A 19,029-nucleotide genomic window follows, 5' to 3' on the forward strand; every position below is an offset into this window, starting at 1 on the left:
TAATAACATTGTTATTAGGAATGCCGCTGCAAGAAACTGTCCATATACCAACTCTTCAAAGGACTCAACCGAATTATCACAAAAGAAAGAAATATCTATTGCATAAGAATTATTATAATTTTGTCAAAAAAATTGTATTGGCATTTCAGACTAAATGTGAATGCTGGCAACGTTCATTTGTATTTATGGCATTGGATATTTAGCCAATCCTATTGTGTGTGCGTCATGTGTCAAATGCGTTTAAAACAAACACAGGAGAGTTGGTGTTTGTATTGTGTAAATTATTGTTAATAATTATTGTCCGGTTTATAAAAAATGTGAATGTCCTGTTGCCAAAATGACAAGACACGGGCGCTTTCAGGATTACTGTTTAGTACATGATAATGATGCAGATGAAATTGATCTACTGCCAGATTTCCGGAAACCAAGATGCCGTTATAAGAGATGCATTTGTATAACAATTACACTGTAATAACTTCTTTTACGTATTTTTTCATCAACGTCTAACTTCGTTTTATTTTCAGATGTGTTGTCTTAGCCTTGATAGCGTTTATGCTAGTGTTCATCGTTTTTCCTTTCGTCTTTATGAACTCGATTCCTCTACAAACAAGCCTTATATTTACACGATGTAAGTAGCTATTTATAACACAATAGTAATTTAATTATGATGGTGCTATTTAATACATAGTCATTTAAAATCTGGGAATTCTAATCTTTAACAGTTATAATCAATAATGTCTTCTTAATCCTAGTGTGAATATACTTATATATAATATACTTATATAGATACAAAATCTCAAAAACTGATGATGATACATTTGAGGTTCCTAGAGCTCATGCTCTTAGACTATACTATACTGTACCTAAATAATTGTTGCTTTTATGAGAAGATGCTTGTATCTTAATTTTCATTTTTCAGTGCATAAATATATCCATAACACAAAATATAATACTGTTTTATAATAAATTACACATGCTTGGTGTAAAACAGATTGTAACAATTCAATAAACCTAAGTATGATTTCACATAAATTCATATACAGTGGGACACAAATATTAGACATTGTTAGCAATATTTAATCAAGTTCTAAATATTAAAATGCAATTGATAGAATTTTTATTATTATAAAGTAGATTCAAGATACTTAATTTAATTGAAATAAATGTTTCAATTTTGTGATTTTTTTTATTTATGTATTTAAACAGAAGACTCACATTACAAAATTAAATTGAAATATAGAAGTCGAGTGTCATCGAGTATCTTTTCTGTCTTAGCACAACTGTATATATCTTATTTATTAAATAACCTTATTTATTAAATAAACTAAGTATGTGCACAATGTGGCATTTTTCGAATTTTCTAAACCACCCTTCTTACCACAATAATTGTAGTGAGTGACTCATAAAAAACTTATGACTGATTCAAGGAGCTATTTATATAGGATTCTAAATTTAATTCCTATTGTTACTTAAATGGGATTTAATGACATGGGATTAGAAAAAGTGCCATCTAGTAACTTTTAACACAGGTAAAACTGAATTACTTAACAAGTATTGGTACAAAACAGTACTAGTAATTAATGGTTCACCTTAAGTGAATATTTATTACCATAAAGTATAAAAAATATGTTCAAATAAAAACTGGCGTTATATATAATCTTATCTGAGTCATCTTCATGTTCATAAGTAATATCTTTGCCCAGATCTACAAGTACTGGTTCCATAATAATTTCAATGAAGTTATCAAGGTTCCACATTATCTGCTCTTCTTTCACTACATGCTTGATACATTTTATCACAACTGTGAGGTTTTTTCTGATGGCACTATTAGGTAGATTTTTCACATCATTTAATTTGAAAGTAACATTGTTCCTTGCTGTTTCATTTTTTATTTGAACCCATATAAGTTCAATCGGGTTTAACTACCTAAATAATGACATTGTTGCCAGTTACATCGCCTTAATTTGCGACAACATTGTTGATCTCAGACATTATCTACCATTAGAGAAAGATATAAACTACAACATTGCAGATAACTTCAAGTTGAATCATATACACTGACAACAGTACATTTTCCCTAGAATCGAAATTTTTTCCAAAACATTTGAACACTTTAAAAATAGACCAGTCAAATTATTGAAATGTATTTCATATAAAATGAGATCTCTTCTATCTCAATGTATGTATATTCTTTGAACAGTCAGAAGAAGGTTTTGTCAATTTTTAAGAGATTAAACAGATTATGCAATAATTCATTAATTTGTTTATTAAATAATAATTAAATTTTCTCCTTTTGGCGGTATTCCAACAACAAAAATATTTTTTTGTAAAGGGTAAATGATCAATTTTACTGGCCTATAAAAAACCATTAAAACATGAGTCATTCATTACAATTGTAGTATTTTTCTTAAAATATTGTGAAATAAATCGACATTTCGACTCCATAAAATATTTTTTAATTTTTTTAAGTTAATTTACCAAGGGATCCTTTGTTCTTTGAAACTCAACATTTTCCTGCATACAGAAACAGATATGTCAGTTTTAATTATACAAAAGATGAAGGCACTAAGACTCTTGGAGTCTGGCACATTCTACCAGTAAATCTGGCATATGAAGACTTATATGACAATTCAACTGAACTCAACTATGATGAAATCTTACTGAACAGTAATTACAGTGTGCTGCTTTATTTCCACGGAACAGGGGAAGTGAGAACATATAGCGAAAGAAAATATGAGTTGCTGAGTTATAACTTTCAAATTATAGCTTTTGATTATAGAGGTGAGTATATTTGCATGTATTGTTTACAAAGTTAGTATCTTTTTATCCATTTCATCCGAGGTCATATCGAGGTCCATTCATCCCTGAATTACTAAAAGTACCCTGTACTGTTTGCTTCAACATTAAATATATGAATTTACAGTAGTAATACTTTATATTCAGGATCATAACCAGTATAACTTGAATTACAAATAGAAGTCAGGAGACACTTTTCACTCTAAGGTGCCTTTCATAGTGACTTTACTAAAATACACTATACTTAAAAAATAGTACAGTAATAAAAACAGTTGACAATAAAAATGTAAAATTTGGGTATTTAGATGGGTGGATGCTCTATTGGGGTACAAACTTTAGGGGATTATTTGAAAGAAATTATATATAGCGTATAAACATTATGCTTTGTGAAAAATGTTTAATACATCAATGGCCAAATCGCCATTGTTCTGGATCAGTTAAATGAATGCCTCTCAGTTTTTCACAAACTTACTCATATTTTCAATGACCAATGATGAACCCAAAATGTCTTCATCTTGATCACTCTCACATTTATCATCTGGAGTAAGGTGAGATTTGCTTCTTTTCTCAGTAAATTCTTGAATTATTTCATGCAAATCAAAACTTGGATCCTCTGTTAAATCTTCCGAATCAATTGACAAATATTTTTCTAAATCTAGATTTTCTGGCATATTTTTAAAAGAAGGGATAACTGATTGAAAGGAATATCACCATCATCTTCTTCAGAAATGTTATCTTCTTGGATTGTTTCCATAAATTCAGCTTTTGAAAACATAGACATAGAGATGTAGCGTTATCTACCTGCCAAGTTGGGGGGATTTTTATCACTCTCTGATGATCAAAAATCTACCCGATACTGAAAATTGTGCTTCTTGAGTTCATTTTCATGGTAAAGATGAAGAAATCGAACAAATAATGCCCTAGGAGAAATTAAGTCAAGTACTTTCTAGTTCCTTTCTTGGCTGCAATATCACATCTAGTTAAATCAATATGCTATTGCCACCTATTATTATCTGAATCAAACTTTTACAGTATTCTTTAATAGATGTGATCCAGTAATGACGTAGCCTGAGTGTATCCACTGATGCTTATTTGGATGGATGATCCGTGGAAATAGTACCTACCATTTGAATTCATTACTCATTTCAGAGTTGTTCTTTCTAGACAGCTACAAATTAATATTTTTATCTTTTTAATTTTATAGGTTATGGTGACTCTTCAGATGGCCAACTTACTGAGGATACAGTAGTGGAAGATTGCATTGAACTATACAAATGGGTCAGAAATCGAACAAAATCTGATATTTATGTCTGGGGTCATTCTCTGGGGGCTGCCCTAGCTACCAGGACAGTGGCTGAGATGGAAAATTATGACCAAGTGCATACGAAGGCTTTAGTTGTGGAGTCAGGATTTACCAGTATGAGGGATGAGTTGTATGTTCATCCATATGGAAAGGTAAGTAGATTTTTTTATAGGTATAAAAAACTGAGTTGTTTATATTTAAAATAAAACATTAGAGAAAAAGAAAAGTTGGGAAAAATTCGGGGAAAAAATGGAAGAAAACAGCACAGAAAACGTAAAATTATTTTACAGAACACTGAAAAACCTAAGAAGCAACAAAGAAACGAAACTAAAACAAATAATGAACAAGGAAGGAACAATAATAAACGACGATAAGACAATAATGGAAAGATGGAGGGAACATTTTCAGCTGATACTGAATGGAAATCAAGTGAATACAATGGAGAAGGAAAGTCACAACAGGAGAGTATCCATGAAAAACACGGAAAATACAGAAACTATAGAAAAAGAAGAACTGGAAGAAGCAATAAGAAAGATAAAGATTGGAAAAGCACCAGGAAGCGATGAAGTAGCACCAGAAATGATGAAATATATAGGAGTAAAAGCAAAAGAAAAATTGTTATACATATATAACCTAATATGAAAGAGAAAAGTAATACCCAGAGAATGGACAAATGCAGTAATTATACCTATATACAAGAAAGGAAACACAAGAGACTGTAGGAACTATAGAGGTATATCACTACTATGTGTAGCAGCAAAAGTATACGAAACCATAATAGAAAGGAAAATTAGAAAAGAAATAGAACATAAATTAGAGGATGTACAAAGTGGATTCAGGAAAGGACACAACACACAAGACCATATATTCACCATGCAACAAGTAATAGAAAAAGCCTTAAAGAAAAATAAAGAAATACATCTGAGTTTTATAGACATGGAAAAAGCATTCAACTCAGTCAAAAGAAAAGATATATGGGAAAGTCTAAAGAAGAAACAAGTAAGTGAAGAACTGATAGAAGCAACAAAGAGTATATACATGAAAATAACAAATACAGTAAGAATGTTAAATATACAGTCAGAACCATTCGAAACAACCCAAGGAGTTAGACAAGGGGGAAGTCTCAGCCCACTACTATTCATAAATGTTATAGATGAGATAGTGAAAGAATGTAAGAAAACATTCAAGAAATACTGCATCGGTTGGAACAGAATGCAAATGATAAATGCTGAGATGTGTATATTTGCAGACGACATAGTATTAATTGCGGAAACTGCAGAAAAACTGAAATACAACTTACAGAAATGGAACCTAGAAGCAAGCAAATACAACCTAAACGTAAACAAAGAGAAGACTCAAATAATGAAAATATCAAGGAAACAAGGGACGGAAGATCAAATAGAAGTAATGATAGACCAACAAAAAATAATACAGACAAATTCATACAAATACTTAGGAACAGTAATCAACAACAAAGGAGACATCGAGGATGACCTTAACAACAGAATGGAAAACACAGGAAAACTATTCCAAGCACTAAATAGAGGATTCCTTAATAACAAAGAAATATCAACAAAGACCAAGATGACAATATACAAAACAATATATAGACCTACAGTGACATATGGAGCAGAAAATTGGATATTAAACAAAAGACATCAGAGCAGAATTCAGGCAGCAGAGATGAAATACCTCAGAAGAACGATAGGAGTAAAAATAACTGATAGAATCAGAAATGAAGAAATAAGAGAAAGACTCAAAATCAAACCGATACTCGAGACAATCAAAGAGAAAAAATTGGCATGGTTCGGACATCTAACCCGGATGGACAATAATAGACAAGTTAAAAGAGTGTGGGACGCCAAACCAATAGGGAAGAACAGAAGAGGAAGACCCATTAAAGAATGGAACAGTGACATCTCGCAGATACTACAGAGTAAGGGTAAGACTTGGCAGGAAGCAACACAGATGGCATCCAATAGGAAGGAATGGAGAAAGTTCGTTAAGAGCTAGGACACCTCAGAAGACCGTCAAATAGTGTAATGTAATGAATTGTATTTTAAACGGCCCAACACCGAAAGGTACAAATGGGTCTACTGATTAAGTAAAGTAAGTAAAGTAAAATAAAACATTAATAAAATAAAATGCAGATATCGAGCACAGTGTGTATTAAATCTTGCCCAAGTACTTTTGCTCCTAGAGCAGCTTTAGGGGCATTTCATCAAAATTAGGCTATCCAACAATAATTTGGACCTAATAATTTAATTTTGTCCAATAAAATACTGTGTTCAAATCTTACTTCTTCAGGACTTTGTTATTTGGCTAAAACATGTTCCATCACAGTTATGGTATTCGACAAATCTTTCATTTGTTCATCTCAAGTGACTACTGTCAATTCCAGCAAAGGGACGATCCAAGAGCAAGCTAACTTATTATCGCGTGATAAAACTTATGATGAAGGAACAAAGAGTAGCATTCGTCAAATAGTGCATGATTTTTTTGTAAGAATACGCCCCCAATATTACATTCTCTGTTAGCAGTAGTAAATAAAGACGAACATCTACCTAATTTTTCTAGAACTACACTGCATAGACTAATTAAGGACATGGGATTTGTGTAGACAAAACAGGACAGAAAGTCAATGTTGATAGAAAGCCCGAAATTATTTCTTGGCGCCATCGATATTTACTAGAAATTCGTACATTTCGGGAACAAAATATTGGTCACAGTGTCAATTATGAATTGAAGGACACTTCCGTATCGTCACATAGTGATGCATTTGTTCGTAGACTCACTACAGGCTTGAATCCCCCTACTGCACGTTTTACTGCATGCAGGAAGTAAAGATGATTTTATTAATGGAGCCGAACTAACTTTTTTAGCCAATAAAAATACAGCAGACTATCATGACGAAATGGATGGACCTCTTTTCTAAAATTGGTTTAAAACTAAACTTCTTCCATATATTCCCGATAAAACTGTAATAGTAATCTACCATGCGTCGTATCACTCCAGGAAGTTCAAAAGAATTCCGAACAATTCTGACAATAAGGAAGAAATAAAGGAGTGGCTGCGTTTAAAGGATATTTATTTCAAAGAAGATTACCTAAAATCCAAACTGTTGGATGTTGTAGCTTATTTTAAATCGCAGTATGATGAGCATATCGTAGATGAAATCTCAAAAAGTAAAAATGTTAAGTTGTTAAGATTACCTACATATCACTGTGAACTAAATCCGATAGAGCTGGTATGGAGTGAAATAAAAAGTTCATAAGAACCTGTAGTGTAAAGTCAAGGTGGGACAGACCATAGGTGTTCTGGTATTATCCATTCTTATAAGGTGATCTGCCCAGCACAATCTTTGTTTTTTTTGCATAATTTTGTTCTGAAGCTATTTTCTTGTGGCATTTTAAATTAATTACTATTTAAATGGGAATAAGCCACAATTAAAGGTTAAAATACGTTTATTGACGTTTCAATTTCCACTTCGGAAAATATTTTTTTTTTCCGAAGCGGAAATTGAAACGTCAATAAACGTATTTTAACCTTTAATTGTGGCTTATTCCCATTTAAATAGTAATTAATTTGTTATACAGAGTTCTTTGTAGAGTTGATATAACTCGTGGTTGAACTTATTCTCCACATACCATTGTTGCAATATCTTTCTCAATATCATTTTTACAAAGGTGTTAATAACATTTATTATTAATTCTGTCATGATTCATGCTTCTGTGCCATATTTGGCTATTGGTCATATGATGGATTTATATATTTTGAACTTTACTTCTCTATGGATCTCTCCTTGAGAAAAGTATGCTCTGTTAGCAAGCATTATCCTTTTCCGTATTTCCTCATCCTCGCTGCCGTCCTTGGTTATCTCTAGTCACAGGTATGTGTACTGTTTTCAAACATCAATATTTTCTTATAAATCACTTGATCAACTAAAATTTTGATAGCGTTATCTAGGCGAAAGGTTCTTTATCCTACTCATACAGTATACTTGTCCTTGTCCATTATAACAGACAGAAAAATATGAATAAATAATCTGAAAAAAAAAATCTCATCATCATTCTGGCTTTGTGGGTCCTAGCCTCCTCAAGAATTTCTCTCCAGTCGTCCCTATCAATCGCCTTTCTCCGCCAAGCACGTATTTCCATATTTCTCATGTCTTCATCGATGTTGTCAAGGAACCTTCTGGGTTTTCCTCTTCTTTTTAAACCAATGGATCTATCAAGGAGCATTTTTCTAGCTGGTCACTCCACCTCCACCTCAGACGTCCTATCTTAATATGTTTTACGATATCAGGTTCCTGGTATATTCTAATATTCTATAAAGTTCGAAGTTGTATCGTCTTCTCCACACTCCATTGTTATTCACTGCTACATAGTACATTCGCCTTAGTACATTACTTTCGAAACATCCTAACATGTTTTCATTATTTTTTGTTTGAGTCCAGGTCTTTGAACCAACTGGACGTATTATCGTTTTGTAGATTAAGCTTAAAATAGCATCTGTTAGCCGTGCAAATTCTGCGGTTTATCTCTACGGTGGTATTATTTTCAGTGTTTTATATGTTACGGTAATTCAGGAAAAAAAATCTACATACCTATCTATAATATATTGGAAAATTCTATTACCCGCAAAGTAATGCGTTACCCTTCTATTATATGCAAAGTAATAAAACAAAGAACTTGTCAAATGTTTATTAATAAAGTGTTGAAATATATGTTTAAAAATATACTTTTATCATGTGGTTAAAGATTAGATTAGATTATGGTTATTTCATTAATTCGTTATGTGGAAATAATTAACACCGTTGATAAGGAAAACTGTGGGTTTCATATGAGGAAAAATAATAATATACAGGGTCAACAGAATTTCATCATCATATATGACTGCACAATCCTTTGTGGGTATTCGCCTGCTACTTCTTCTGCCTTCTGAGTTTGAGAATGTCAATATCTTCGTGTTTTCATTATCTGACATCCTAGCAATGCAACTACTCCGTCGTATCATTAATATCGATGAAGAGATGGTTTATAACTATAATTAGTAATTTTGCTCGTCACCATGCAACGGGATCCAATCAATTGCATCTACAATCATTCCACTTAAGTTTTTCTGTCTTCCTCCTATTTAAGGCTAGGACGACAACAGAATAATATTTTAATCTGTTATACAACTTTCATAACAAATATGTCACTTTTGAAGAGTCGCTGAACTTTTTGCGTAAAGTCGTTTTATGAAATCGATCCACGTATAAAACCAGCGTAATTCTAGTTTAGCAATTTATTTGTTGGGAAAGCTCGAGTTTTGTATTATATTTTTTACCGATCACCAAATTCGCAGCCAATTTTTTAGGATGGACAAAATTTTCAAAAGAATTAAAAATTAAATTTTTAAAATAATAAACTTGCATGAAAGGGCCGGTCTTTTCACCTCCAGATAAATATTGTCCTATCTGACAGATAGTTATCTAAAGGATGGACATTTATTTATAAAATAAAATGTACCCGTCTTTTCACGTCAAATTATGTTGCGGTTACTTATCTGTAAGATAAATGTAAAATTTATTTCGGAACACACCAATATTTAATTAATTGTCAAAGAAATCACAATTTTTTAATATCTCTTTTGATTATACAATTTCTGGTGGCAAGAATAAATTAAATTATGTAAAGAAAAATTTAATAACGAATAAAAAAATAATACATGTTTAATGATTCTTCTCAGGTTTTTTCATAACACTAAAATATTATACAGATTGAACGAATTTAAAACGGAACATACAATTTAATATATGTCTGTTTGAACTGCATTTGAAATAGTGGACCAATATAAAACTTGAACAAAAATAAATCCATACCCAGTGATAGACATTGTATAAAATATCGTTCAACTATCTGTCTCCTTTAAAGGAAAGAGGAGCTTGCCTAATAGTCGGGGAGATAGAGCCGAAATTTTGGAATGATCAGTAATATGACATTTCTCTATTGGAATATATTCATTGTAACTGGGTTAAGACTTTGCCTTACAGGCGGACGCCCCTCGTGGTACAGGGGGTGGCTATACAGGGATGAAGTTGTAATTTTTTTCGGAAAAATTAACGATCGATAATATGGCTGAAAATTTGCCCAGAGTAAGATCTTGGTATAACTAGACGAAATCCCAAAGGGCGGACGCGAGAGTGGATACATAAGGGGTGGCGGACAGGGGTGAAATTGCAATTTTTTGGGGAAAAATTAACGATAAGTTCGTCCGCCATTTTCATGGCTCATTATTTAGCCCCTAAAAACTCTAAATCCAAAAGAGCGGACAGCTGGGTTGGTACAGAGAGCCATAAAACGGGGTCAAATGTACCACTTGCCTGCGCATTTTAGGTCTCGGTAACAATTTTCAAACTGATTTTATTATGATATTTTTATACCGATTGATTTGAAAATTTGTATGCTCACTTCTGTTACTATTCTGAAAAGCGTCAAGTAGAGTTTTCCTCAAAATTTTTCAAAAAAATTTCAGTAAATGAAAATTTTCGTAATTTTTTTAGGTAAAATCTAATTTGTAGAATCCTTTCGATTTTCTGTCAGTTATACCATGATTTTTTTCCAAAAATTTTCAAACGATTTTTCCGATAAGAAAAAAAAATTTAGAAAAACTTTAAAAATTTCGTCATTTTTCTCACTCTCATTGATGTCATCACATTCATCATCTTCGTCACTTTCACTTTCAATAATATAACATTCATTATCTGCTTCATTTTCAATCACTACTTCTCGAACTGATTCTGGCATCTGAGGTCCACTAAACCATTTGAATTTATATGTTTCATCTTAAAACTTCCAACCATGTTCTTCAACAATCAATTCTGTTGGTACTTTTTTATGAGCATTTGCCCAAATATTTGAAATATAATGGGTTCGCAGTAGATGTTGGTGTAATTCATCTTGACATGGTGGTAAGCTTGAAGCATCGAAATTTTTTAGTTTTTTTTTTAAAGGCTTGTTTACATCATGCAACTTATACTGCCGGTTAAATAGTGAAAATCTGACATCGTTTACTTTTCTTTTTGGAATTGTTCTCGTCAGTCCTGTTCCATATAAGTGACATATGAAAGTTTCTAAGGTTTCAAAAACTTCATTACAATCGAAGTCAGTTTCACCAAGTTGGATAAAAGCATCTTGATACTTACTACATTTAGCGCATGCGTCTAGAATTACTGGTCTAAATGGAACGCGCATTATTATTATTTTAATACTTTAAAATAATAATGATGCAAAATTAATGCCCAAACAGAATTTGTAAAATTATAATTAACTAATGAAAAAAAAATTCAATCAATTTAAAAGTTAAAAAAATATTGAAAATATCTACAAAGTAAATTTCAAAACTTAAAAAATTGATAATTCCACTATTAAATTGATTTTTATTAATAATTATTTGTAAAATGTTAAAGGAATTCTACAAATTGAATTTTACCTATTGATAAATAGAAATAATATATTTTGTATTTGATTATTAATGTAATAATAAATCAAATTTTTCTTATATCTGAACAACCATTATTTATGCAATATAAATTTAAAATTGTAATTATTGTAATAAAAAATAAGTAAAATTACTATTTGTTATACAAAAAATATTTAATAGTTAACATTATAAAATTACTTTAATTTAATAAAATATCAAATATCAAACATTTATTCAATTAAAAATTAATTCGTAAAATATTTATATTTAAGAAAAAAATGTGATTTGTAAAGTAAATATGACTTTAGTTTGTAAAAAAAACATACAGAAAATCGAAAGGATTCTACAAATTAGATTTTACCTTTAAAAATTACGAAAATTTTCATTTACGGAAATTTTTTTGGAAAATTTTGAGGAAAACTCTACTTGACGCTTCTCAGAATAGTAACAGAAGTGAGCATACAAATTTTCAAATCAATCGGTATAAAAATATCATAATAAAATCAGTTTGAAAATTGTTACCGAGACCTAAAATGCGCAGGCAAGTGGTACATTTGACCCCGTTTTATGGCTCTATGTACCAACCCAGCTGTCCGTCCTTTTGGATTTAGAGTTTTAGGGGCTAAATAATGAGCCATGAAAATGGCGGACATATTACTTATCGTTAATTTTTCCCCAAAAAATTGCAATTTCACCCCTGTCCGCCACCCCTTATGTATCCACTCTCGCGTTCGCCCTTTGGGATTTCGTCTAGTTATACCAAGATCTTACTCTGGGCAAATTTTCAGCCATATTATCGATCGTTAATTTTTCCGAAAAAAATTACAACTTCATCCCTGTATAGCCACCCCCTGTACCACGAGGGGGTCCGCCTGTAAGGCAAAGTCTTAACCCAATTACAATGAATATATTCCAATAGAGAAATGTCATATTACTGATCAGTTCAAAATTTCGGCTCTATCTCTTGGACTATAAGGAAGCGATAAGTGGTTTGACAGCATAATAACTGCTTGTGTAGTCTAGTTTTTTCAGTGATTCTAGGCAACCTATTTGGGTGGAGTTTTGATTTGTTCTTGAATGAATTCAGAATCCAGCAGCCCGCTGAAGTATTGGATTTTTATAATATAATTATTTGACAACCTTTTGTTGGCCAACCACCTAGAGCGGAGTTGAGCCGAAATACATTGATTTCGTATGTTCCGTTTTAAATTCGTTCAATCTGTATAAGGTTAGCTCAAACATCAAAAAGTTTAGTAATGTCTTCATTTAGCAATTCATCTTCAAAATTGTCTTAATTTTGATCTCTCGCTAGGTTATACTCGTAGAATGTTGCTGTAGATTAGAACGGTTGAATCTTTTCAACCTTACAGCCACTTCCACTGAATGAAGTAGTACCTAAACCTTCTCTTCCATACATAAAAAGTTATGTTGCATAATCTGGTTCTAATATAAAATTCATTATAGAAATTGGATTGTTTAGTGGACTTAAAAATGGCTTTACTTTATTATCAGAATCTCCTTGTAAGAACCCGTTTCTATTATCTCTATTTAAACTTCTTATCAAGAATACAGAATTATTTATTCCTACCTGGTAGGTACTTAGAAAAACATATCCAAGAAGTATCACGAAATTGTCAGAATTTAAAATCAATATTCCATATATGTATTATATTGAAGATATATTAAAAGTTTTGAAATTTTACTATAAAATAGGTACTATGTGCATATTTTTCATTTTGGAATCCTATACATAGCACCGATATCTCTTGAAAAAGATTAATTAATCCATTTTTTAATTATTAATATGAAAATATTGAATCCCGAAACTAAGTAAATGAAAATATGTATACAAATACTTTTATAATCATTATTAACAACTATTTACAATATTTTCTCAGAATATTGATCACTGTTGGTTTACTTAATCTTAACCTTTTAAAAAAGTCTTTATCATTACAAAAATTCAAATGTTCAATTCTGCATCAAATATTATATTCTCGCACTAAGTTTATAAACATTAAATATCATACTGATCATACTCTCCGATTTCATTAAATCTTTTAATGTCAATGTCTCTAACCTACATTAAACAACAATATTTAATCTACAACATAATAACGAACTACAATAAACACAATTTATTTCCCAGATAACTTTTTATTCATTAGGTACTTTATCTGTCAGTTTATCTGTTAAGATTTCTTTCCTAGGTGACGCTAGAATTTTAACTCTAAACTAACATAAAACTTTAAATTATTTTGTATTAAATTCACCTTAAATATGTTATTAAGAGCGTATGCGCAAAATTTTGGGCCAATGCTTTTTAAATGCATTCATTTTTTGAATCCTGAGAAAACTAATAAGTATTTTTGAAAAATTTAAACGCAGAATGAAAGATTACATTATTACCGAGGGTCGAAAGTCCCTGAAAACTTCTATAATGTTTATTTTAATAAGTTACAGGGGTGAAAAAGAAGAGAAAATTAAGTGTGATTTTTATTTTCAAATATCTCATTCAAAAGAAACTTTTTGTTTATTCTAAGGGACTTTCGGCCATCGGTAATAATGTAATCTTTCAGTCTGCGTTTAAATTTTTCAAAAATATTTATTTGTTTTCTCAGGATTCGAAAAAAATGAATGCATTTAAAAAGCATTGGCCGGAAATTTTGCGCCTACGCTCTTAAAATTAATTAATAATTATATTAATATGTAATTAATACAGTATTATTAATTAAACGTGTAGTTCAGATTTCTTTCCTAGATAGCGTCTTTAGTTTACTAACAAACGGTGTGGCTTGTCATCATAGCCTTTTATATAGATAGATAATCTAGTCTAGATTGGAAGAAATCAATTGTAAAAGCAATAAATAAAATATTAAACAAAACCAAACTGTGATGTTAATTCTGGTTACAATACACAATTTGTCGAGTTTCATATGCTTTTTTCAGGATTTTTTCATTTATCAATTATTAGTTTTTATTTTTATATTCCAGTTATTTGCCTGGTTGCCGTGGTTCGATACAGTCGTAGTGGAACCGTTAATGCGCAACGGATTTGTATTTAACACTACTAAGCATCTGAAGACAATAACTTGTCCTGTGATGATTTTGCACGCGCAAGACGATAATGAAATACCGTACTACTTTGGAAGGAGGGTAAGTCTTTGTAATCATTTATTGTACAACTTAAAACCTGTTTATTGAATATTGATTCTTCTTTCTATTTATTGCGTTTTTAATGTGAAATTGTGTGCAACAACCCTTCTATTCAGATATTAGTGTGTTTGTCCCATATTTATTGAATTACAGTCTTTACAATTTATTTTATAAATAACATTTTATTGATGATTTATTGATGACCTTATAAATCCGCGAATGAGCTGCTTAAGGATCAGGGGCAAGTTTTTTAATATTAGCCTTATTAGTGTACATGCCCCAACAGAGGACAAGGAAGACGAAGAAAAAGACAATTTCTATGATGAATTAGAAAAAACATAGGACAATTGTCCCAGAAATGACATTAAAATAGTAATCGGTGATCTGAACGCAAAAATCGGAAGGGAAGAAATATATCTACCGCACATTGTTAAATATAGTCTCCATAATAATACTAATTCGAATGGACACCGAGCAGTCACCTTCGCAGGCTCAAAGAACATGATCGTAGGAAGCACATGTTTTCCACACAAAAAAATACATATGGGGACTTGGACCTCGCCTGATGGATTAACGAACAACCAAATTGATCATGTGATCATAGATGCTAGACACTTCTCCAACCTTATGGATGTCCGCACCTATCGAGGCGCCAATATTGATTCACATCATTTTCTAGTTGGTACAAGAATTCGGGCTAGAATCTCAAATGCGAAGAAGGAGAGAAGTACCAAAACAAGGCGCCTTAATATTAAACTCCTCAAAAACCCGCAAACGGTAGAAAGGTTTCAAAACTATATGGAAACTAAATACATAACTAAAGAAAATCTAATAGTTAGTGAACAATGACTGACATTAAGACGCAGCAAATAACATTCTAGGGCCGCAAAGACCACCACCACGCAATGAGTGGTTCGATGCTGATTGCTGAGTGCGAGGACATTACAAGAAGAAAGAACAATGCACATCAATTGATGCAGCAAAGAACCCGAGAAAAAAACAAAAATATAAAGATCTCAGAAGAGAAAAGAAGTACATCCATCGAAGAAAAAAGTGAACTTATGAAAATAGAATATTGGAAGCACTTGAGGCGTTAAAAAAAGAAAATCAAACACGAAAATTCTAAAAAATCTAAATAATGCAAGAAAATAATTTAAACCAAGGATCGGACTATGTAAGGATAAGGAAGGGCATATACTCAATACAAAAGAAGAAGTATTGAAAAGGTGGGTGGAACACTATAAAGAACTACTTACTATCGAAGTAGAAGATCCAAATCAACCACCCCCAGGAGCAAGCAACAATACACCATTGGAGCCTCCTTCAATTCAAGAAGTACGGGATGCAATAAAACACCTAAAAAATAATAAATCTCCAGAAAGTGATGGTATATTTGCGGAACTCATTAAATGTGGAGGTGCTACTCTGACTAATCATATATATAAAATCATACTGAGAGCCTGGAATGAGGAACAAATCCCGGAAGAGTGGTGTATTGGAATCGTTTGTCCGCTACACAAAAAGGGTGATCAATTGGAATGTAGAAACTATAGGGGAATAACCCTCCTTAATACAGCATACAAAATATTTTCGAGTATTTTAGATGGTCGCCTGAGAGCATATTCAGAGGAGGTCTTGGCGAATATCAAAGTAGTTTTAGGCCTGGTCGATCAACCACAGACCAGATCTTTGTGCTAAGGCAAATACTGGAAAAAACCAATGAATTCAATATCGACACATACCATCTTTTCGTAGATTTTAAATCGGCCTATGATAGTGTCCTAAGAAATAAATTGTATGAAGCCATGGATAAATTCCACATCCCCGATAAACTGATGATTGGTTAAGGCTACATTGCGTAAAGTTGTTTGCAAAGTCGAAATACAGGGCGAACAATCACAGGCATTTGAAACGCATGTTGGGCTGCGACAGGGAAATGCGCTGTCGTGGCTCTTTTTCAACATAGCTCTGGAAAGGCGGTCAGGGATGCCCAAATAGACAACAGAGGAAACATTTTTAACCGAAATTTTATCATATGCAGATGATGTTGACCTAGTTACCCGCACAACACGCAAGCTAGAAGAAATGTATACCATCTTGTCAAATGCCTCAAAAAATATGGGCCTGCAAGTAAACGAGGAGAAAACTAAGATAATGGCATCAACACCCAACAATAGAGCCAGAAACATCGGCCATCAATTCACGGTTGATAACTCTACATTTGAAGTGGTGGACAAATTCACATACTAGGGCTCACTGATCACCAAGGAGAACGTCATGAGGGAAGAAATCAAGCGAAGAATAATCCTAGCAAACAATTGCTATTTTGGAGTGAGTAGACGTATGAGAAGCAGAAACTTAAGCCAAAAAACAAAAATATCCATATACAAAACCCTTATACAACCAGTGTTGATATATGGATCCGAGACATGGACCATTTCCAAGGCAGATGAAATCCTCTTGCTTATATTTGAACGAAGGATTCTGAGAAGAATATTCGGTGGCATCTGTGAAAATGGTGTTTGGAGAAGGAGGTACAACTACGAGATATATCACAGATATAAACATATATTTGGTGGTAAAGACGTAGTATCTCTTATAAAAATAGGAAGATCACAACAGAACAACCCTCCTAGAAGAATCCTTATGTCACAACCTGTGGGAAGTAGAAGTAGGGGTAGGCCAAAACTCAGATGGAGAGATGGTGGAGATGAGGATAGTAGAAAAATAGGCGCAGCAAACTGGCAACAGTTGGCAATGGATAGAACTGACTGGCGTAATAGACTTGGGAAGGTCGAGGCTCTTTTATAGGGCTGTAGTACCAATAATGATGATGATTGATAACCTTGGGTTTAAATTTTGAAAAATATTTTCCAGGTATTTTTGATCATTTTGATGATGAGGCCGAAACAACATCAGTCGATGACTCATGTGGTTTTCGAATGAAATGAGTATTTATATTAAGCTGTAGTTATTACAGCAAGTCGAGACTAATGTTGTTTCTGCTTAGAATGGTGCGTTGATGTATAAAAAAACGGATTTATAAAGAAATGTCAATATTGCCAAAGATTGAGTCATGTTGTTTCTGAAATACGTCCATGGAAAAGACCGATTCAATTGTAATGTTAATAAGAAAAGGTTTTTCAAAATTTTTGCAACTGCTTATAATAATAATTATTATTATTATTTTAAATTACTTACCTTATAGATAAAAATCCAACTGACTACTTTACTAAAAGTAAAAATTGTGAAATAAAATTAACTAATTTACATCCAGAACACCGTTTTTTGCCAATAAAATAATGAAACGATAATATAAGTGACTTTATTATGTACGCGCACGATGTCGTTCTATTCTCTTTAGTCCCGTTACATCAAATGGCGACATTTTTAAATTTTAAAACCAAAGTCATAGCCGTTTAACAAGAACGGCCATTTAAATAATCCACTACCTCCACCAATTACATGGAGGTTTAATCTACCTTATATTAAGACTCTTACTGTTTTAGCTTGCTGACATAGCAGAGAGCAGAAATATAACAACAGTTTATCATGAATTTGATGCGAAGTTTGGTTACAAACATTATTATCTGTATCAAGATCCATTTATGAAGTTTTATATCATGTAAGGATGGCCCAGTTTTGTTTGTATATTTAAATATCTATCAGATTAATTGTATTCTAACTTTATTTTTAGGCATTTTATCGAACAAGTAAGTAATAAGACGATCGTACCAACTATGGGTACAATATGAACAAAAAGACCTAAAGAAAATGACAAATAGCTCCTATCAAAGAAGTAAAAAGGCTGTGATCATATAAACACCACACATAATCTTTAACAATAGTTATTGTGATGTGTAGATAAGTTTATTTTCTTTTACTGTGCAAATAATATTTTAGGAAGAAAGTGTTCTTTGAATATCCATAAAAATATATTTTAGAGACTAATTGTATCCATTTTTTTTTTTTTATAAATTCCTTATCCTTTTGTATATATTGAACCTCACACCAATGGGATTGAAGACAAAAAAACGCAATGTTTGACTAAAAGTCTTAATAAAAGCATCGATAGAGAATTCTAAACGATTTTTAGGCATCTAGACCAGGGTGGATGTGAGGGGTGGCATTTCGTGTCCCTCAAATATGTCGGGAATATTAATACAAACATTAAAATATTTAAATATTACAAAAAATATCGTTTTTTTTCTTTTGTTGCTAATAACTTAAAACGATTCATTTTGGATCAAAGTCGTACTGAAATAAAATAGCAATAATTGAATTTTCTATAAGATACGATTGGTTAA

General features: G+C 32.0%; 1 protein-coding gene across 1 annotated transcript; it reads left to right on the forward strand.

Moving 5' to 3' along the window:
- Window positions 1–220: 220 nt before the first annotated feature.
- Window positions 221–18,678, forward strand: LOC140449692 (lysophosphatidylserine lipase ABHD12-like). The gene is made up of 7 exons (XM_072542977.1): window positions 221–468; window positions 525–628; window positions 2,470–2,781; window positions 4,001–4,251; window positions 14,561–14,722; window positions 18,232–18,347; window positions 18,420–18,678. The coding sequence occupies exons 1-7, from the start codon at window positions 338–340 to the stop codon at window positions 18,475–18,477; spliced, it is 1,134 nt and encodes a 377-aa protein (XP_072399078.1). The 5' UTR covers window positions 221–337; the 3' UTR covers window positions 18,478–18,678.
- Window positions 18,679–19,029: the final 351 nt, after the last annotated feature.

The sequence above is a fragment of the Diabrotica undecimpunctata genome, chromosome 9, assembly GCF_040954645.1.
Source record: "Diabrotica undecimpunctata isolate CICGRU chromosome 9, icDiaUnde3, whole genome shotgun sequence".
Classification (NCBI taxonomy): domain Eukaryota; kingdom Metazoa; phylum Arthropoda; class Insecta; order Coleoptera; family Chrysomelidae; genus Diabrotica; species Diabrotica undecimpunctata.